Source organism: Polyodon spathula, chromosome 49 (assembly GCF_017654505.1).
Source record: "Polyodon spathula isolate WHYD16114869_AA chromosome 49, ASM1765450v1, whole genome shotgun sequence".
NCBI lineage: Eukaryota > Metazoa > Chordata > Actinopteri > Acipenseriformes > Polyodontidae > Polyodon > Polyodon spathula.
In genome coordinates this window covers 873,019-879,018 of record NC_054582.1, presented here as the reverse complement: position 1 = coordinate 879,018, position 6,000 = coordinate 873,019, and the positions used below count along the sequence as shown (strand labels likewise).

General features: G+C 41.2%; 1 protein-coding gene across 4 annotated transcripts in view; it reads right to left on the bottom strand.

The window, feature by feature from the left end:
* pbx3b (pre-B-cell leukemia homeobox 3b) overlaps nt 1-6,000 on the bottom strand; it is a 74,311-nt gene that overhangs the window by 6,436 nt on the left and 61,875 nt on the right. For 2 of the 4 annotated variants that reach the window (XM_041238542.1, XM_041238543.1), the window contains 2 exons: nt 1,318-1,483; nt 607-719 (listed from right to left, as the gene is read on the bottom strand). In XM_041238542.1, coding sequence (XP_041094476.1) covers nt 607-719; nt 1,318-1,483 — 279 coding nt within the window. The remainder of the gene's footprint in view (nt 1-606; nt 720-1,317; nt 1,484-6,000) is intronic. The other 2 variants (XM_041238545.1, XM_041238546.1) reach the window with 1 other exon arrangement.

Here is a 6,000-nt window from a genome sequence, read left to right as displayed (position 1 = left end):
GTTACCTTCTCTCGTCTACTTGCATTTCTCTCGGGGGGGGGGGGGTGAGATACGGGACAAAAACAACCAACCACAACGAAAACAAACAAATAAATCAAATGAATAAATGCACTGGAATAATACAGCAAAAGGACAGAAAGGGAACAGAAAATGTAAAACAAGAAGAACAATTCCAACCCAAGTGCTCAAGCCAGAGCCGAATGCATTCACAAAGTATTCGTTTCGTTTCAGAATTCGAGCACAAATGACAGGCTATATCTATAGATATAAATGTAGAGGTATACGTAATACGTATGTATTTCTATTTTTATTTTTGCAAGGAAAGATGTACAAAGCAATGATGCAAAAGCAAAAATGCATTATTATTATTATTATTATTATTATTATTATTATTATTATTATTATTATTATTACCATCCGCCTCTTCAGACCTTATTGATACTGTCCAGTGTACTACAAAGGGCAGGGTCTCAAGAGGTTGGCATGATTTTGTTATTATTACTGTACAGATTGCATGTTCAGTGGGTTACCAGGCCAGAGTAAGGGGATGGTTTTGGTCTTGGCCCTGCCCTTCTGAAAGGCCTAATTGCTGGGCATTTCTCCTACCTGTGACTGCACATTGGCTCCGACTTGGGACCCCTGGTAAGAATCCCCATTCAGACTCTGCATGCTCATGAACATGTCCCCAGAGTTTGGGAGGTTAAAAGAACCAGTAGAACCTGGAAAGGAAAGGTTTGAAGTATCTGAATCACAGAGAGGGCTACAAACACATCCCCGAAGAGCTCAGGAAGAGATGAACACACGTACACAAGAGTGAAGGACAGCAGAGAGAGAGAGAGAGAGAGAGAGAGAGACGGAGATGATCAAATGAAAACAAGGGTTAGGGCTCCAAATGCCAAATCGAGAAGGCTCTACAGCAACAACAACAACAACAAAAAGTGAAATTAAAAAAAGGAAAATAAAATAGAAATAACACTACACACTCCCCTGGCTATGGGACACTTGCCCAGGGCAATTTCGGGCTGCTAGATTAACCTGCAAAAAGTTTATCTGATAACCCCCCTGCCCCAAACCACTGAACAGACAATGCCAGCCAATCAAATGGAACAGAGGATAAGGACAAGAAGCTTCTGCACAGGAGAGATAGATCCACTGCATGGCCAGGCCACAATGTATCCTAGCATTCCGCTCTCAGCTCAAACACAGTGCCTCTTAATAGCGCATCATCTATGTGCAACACGTTGGTTGAGTGTGACGTCAGACGCGCAGCTCGCAAAGGCTCTGTGCTGGTTCTGTCATGGTGGGAGCTGTGCGTACCGGAGTTTGGTGTGGTAGGCGAGTTCGTCTGGCTGTTTTGGATGGCGGCAGCCACTGCGTGCGTGGCTGTCACGGCAGTTTTCGCGGCGTAGAGATTGGCTTCTTCCTGGAACTTCCCGATGTTCTTCTTGTACCGAATCCTCTTGTTCCCAAACCAGTTCGATACCTGCGGGAGACAGAACAAGAGAGAGAGAGAGAGAGAGAGAGAGAGAGAGAGAGAGAGAGAGAGAGAGAGAGAGAGAGAGAGAGAGAGAGAGAGAGAGAAAGTGTCAGGCGTCAGGGAGCCAAGCAGAGTGCAGTGAGCGGTGTGATCACTTCAAGATGTCACGTTGAGGTCCATCAAATACACAATCCCCAACCTCCACTGTAATATCCACTGGGTACCTAGACTAATTAAGCAATAATCAGAGACCGCGTGCGCGTTATTATGGATGCCAGCGTGACACGCTTCTGTTTGTCCCTTGGCAAAACCGATACACCAGGGGTTGCCTGTCTACCACAACACACATCTTCAAGTTTTCTGACGTGATGCCATTGCTAAGCCTGCTGTTAATAATGAAGCTTTAGTCAATTTGCTAAACGCTAGTCAAGAGGAAGGCAGAGGCTCTAGCTGTTGTTTTTTCTCCAGCAAGGAAAGGCAGGACATGCCAGTCCAGTGCTATTGTTCTTAGTTGCTGGGCTTGAACAATCTTGGAATGATGGAGGAGTTCATACTAATAACAAAAAGAGAGTTTGTGTGTGTGCGTGCGTGTGCATGCGTGCATGTGTGTGTGCGTGTGTGTGCGTGCGTGTGCATGCGTGCATGAGTGTGTGTGTGTGTGCGTGTGTGTGTGCATAAGTGTGTGCGTGCATGAGTGCGTGTCTGTGTGCACACGTGTGTGTGTGTGTCAGTGTGCGTGTGCCCCCCACAGCTAGTATCCGGGGTCCCCCTGCTTAGACCTGATCAATCTGTAATTCAGGAGCTCAGGGATCCTGGTACAGCTACATTTTCTATTGGTTATGATGCAATGAGCTCAGCTGCAAAGAGAGCTGAGATCAGCCTTCAACCGCAGAGTCACTGCTGCCAAAGATCAGCTGCATGGTTGGCCTGCTGCAGACAAAGTCTGTTTCCGGGGAATACAGAAGTTAGTCTACAAAACATTGTTTAATAATTGCTACACTTAACCCTATAATGTGCAAAATAACCAGAAGCCATCTTCCACCAACATTTTAATTGATCTTAATCATTCTAGACTCTGTAGTTAATACAAATAAAGTCTTGGTTCATATATATAGATATTTTTTTTACTTGGGGTAATATGTATGCATAAGTAAATACACACTGAAACATCAGGTTGAAAATAGCAAAAGCCAATTAATGAATGCAGAGTGAATTTTTGCATGACGGAGAGAGGAAGAAAATGACTAATGGTACCATCACTTCAATCGGAGAATGAATTGGAAGGCAGTTATTAACATATAAATATAATTAAAAAGGAGGCGACTGTCCTTGTCCACATAATCTAATACATGGGGGCCTGTCAATTGATATCAAAACGCTGAGACGAATGGATAGAATTGTGGAATAAGATACAGAAACAGATTCACTTTGGTTTTTTGTTTTTTTAAACTGCTCTATAAAGACGCTGCTGCGAGTCTACAGGTTTAGCGTCTGCAGTACAAACACGCCTCGCAGGACCAGCCAGAGAGAAGCTGTACTTAATGAAGCTTTATTTCATTCCCATCCTCGCGCTTGCATTTTAATATCTGGGCCTGTCTAGCCAAGCTGCAGACAGCGGGCTTGCATGACATCAGATCGTTTCTATCCTGCTTGTCTCTGTGCTTCTAAATCTTTTAATATCTCGGCAATTAAAATTAATGAGCATCCATGCGAAGAAAGCCACTGTTGGCTGTGTTTCCTTGCCGTCGTTGGTTTGAAAGGTTTACCGGGAGGTTAAACTAACAAGCAGGGTTTAATTGGAAGCAATGAAAGGACGAGTCATCATCCTTTATACTTAACTTGGTACTAACACCCCAGAAGAGCTACTGCAAATAAAGACGTCTCTCGTCCAACAAAGAAACATTGAGCCGTGTCTTAAAAAGAATAAAGATGTATTTAACCGATGAATATGCATTGCATCACTGGCAGTTAAATCAGCAAAGCCACAACTAGACTAACTCAGTATGATGACCGTGCAACCCCCCCCCACACCCCCTTATCTCTAAATGTTTTTAAATATTGGATTTAGCACATATCTGTGCTGCTTAAAATGATGGGCTACTGAACTGGAACAGGTTGGGAATTTTAACATTTTAATGAAACTCAACAGTTTGGTCAGATCAGGGATCATCTAATTGTTGGACCAATTATTGAAAAAAAAAAAAAAGTAATGTTTGAAGCGATACCGTAATTGTATACATATTAAATTATTCTGCATATAACAATGTAAACAGAACCATATGTACCATACAGTACATATACACCTAAATACGCACCTTCAAATATTGACCCCCCCCACCCCACCCCACCCCATATTATATATTTTTAGCACACATTATTTTAAAAAAATCGATTCAGGGCTAATTTAAACATTCAAAAAGCGGTGTGCTATTTACAAAAAAATATGGTAAAAAGTATAATCAAAAAACTTATTTAAAAAAAAACATTCAGTTGGCAAATAAAATTTGTTGAATCTAGTTATACAAAACATTATAGTGTTTTGAGTTTACAATGCCTTATTTCAACTGTTCATTTGCTTGTTATTTTTGTGTTTTTAGCTATAACAAAAGATAGTACCGCACTTTATTTATAAACGTTTGGTGTCAATACAATTGTAACAGAATATATTATTTTTAACAGACGAGAGTAGATGAATGACATGTAATAATAAAAGCTGTATCTCTTGTAACCTCCCCATTTAATAATAAAAAGCACCTCCGCTGTGATTCGTGTTTGTTGTAAAAGATGCTAATCTTTTTGTCGCGTTTAATCTGTTCTTTATTAAAACCAATGTGGCGATGGTGCCACTGAAATGTCGTCTCTAATGACAACAACGGGCCTCACAGCAGCTCGTGATGCAGTCACTTACTGTCAGCACAGAGTTAATACAATGAATATAATGAATTCTGTTCAGCTTCAACACGGCAACACATTTTCATGCATTGCATTTCCAACATTATTGTGCATAATTATCATGCTGATTACACTGAACAAAATTCTGAATAAATTAGCAATTATTTACTGGATTGGATTTTTCCACACACACACACACACACACACACACACACAGATAGAGATAGATAGATAGATAGATAGATAGATAGATAGATAGATAGATATAGTACAGAGATGTAAAAATCAGTAAGCAACTCTATATGATTAAACGAACAACATCAGTCTGTCCAGCTATTTCTAGCATGCTCTCTGAAGAAGGCAGAAGCCGACATGTTGTAGCTGATTATTACAATAGAGAGTTATCAGTTTGTCAGTTCCTTTTCTTCATTGTATCTATCTGCATATATTTTTTGTTTACAAAGCTTAACAAGACTCTTTTTTCCACAAAGCAATGTCTAATTTGAAACTCATGCAAAGACGCACTGCTACTCAATTTCCATCTGATTACCGAGTCATGTTTACAGCAGTACAGCATTTACATTCTTCAGATCCCCATTAAACCATTTTTCCATTAAAAATACCCACCCCCACACACGCACACACGCACACACGCACACACCCATGCACACTCACACACACACGCACTGTTCAACTGCTGTGGAATGCTTGTGAAAAAATTAAATAGACTGTTTCATGATACGAATCAAGAAATGACTTCAATTAAAAAAAACAATTACAAAACCTATTACAAAAAAAAAAAAAAAAGACACAGGCGTGTGTCAAAAAGACAAAAGGCACACGAGACAAACCGATTCTAGAATCTTCCACTGCAGCCATCATCAGATATCTTAACAGCAACAGTGAAATGTCTGCACTAATGCAATACTGCACATTGTGCAGCCCTGGAAGCGTACAGTAGAGCATGCGCATTAAACCTGCTGAATGTACAGAACCCTGTACAAGATGCATAGAACAGAATTAGCAAGCAGGGTGCGACATGTAGCCTGGAGTCAGCTCTAGTTTGGGCTATAATTAGTATATGGTCAATTTACCTTTAAAAACACATACAATATATAGCAGCATGTTGGCTCAGCAGGATAAATACGTCTCCCACTGTTTTATATACATTGAAACTTAAAATCCCTTTCTGTCACTGCCTGTGTAACTGAACCATGTTAAGTTTCCTGTCTATCCAATACTTTATAATGCTATTCGTCTTGGCAGGTCTTTCTTCATTCCCCACAGCGTTCACACAAACACATCTCTAAAAACGAAACTAAAGAAAAAATGTGACCAAAGGGGATATAAAGATGAGAAATCCAGATAAACAGGTATGTGTTTTAATAAGTTCCTCTTGCCTTGCCTGTCTGCTTCAGCTCTGTCTCCCCAACCCACTCCCCTTCACTCCCTTCCACTTCCCTCCACTCCACCTCTCTCCACTCCACTCCACTCTCCACCACTCCGCTCCACTGCCCTCCACTCCACTCCCCACCACTCCGCTCCACTGCCCTCCACTCCACTCCCCTCCATGCTCGCCAGCTATTTCTGAAACTCGACAGGAGGCTCCTCTCAGCAAGCAGAACCCTCCT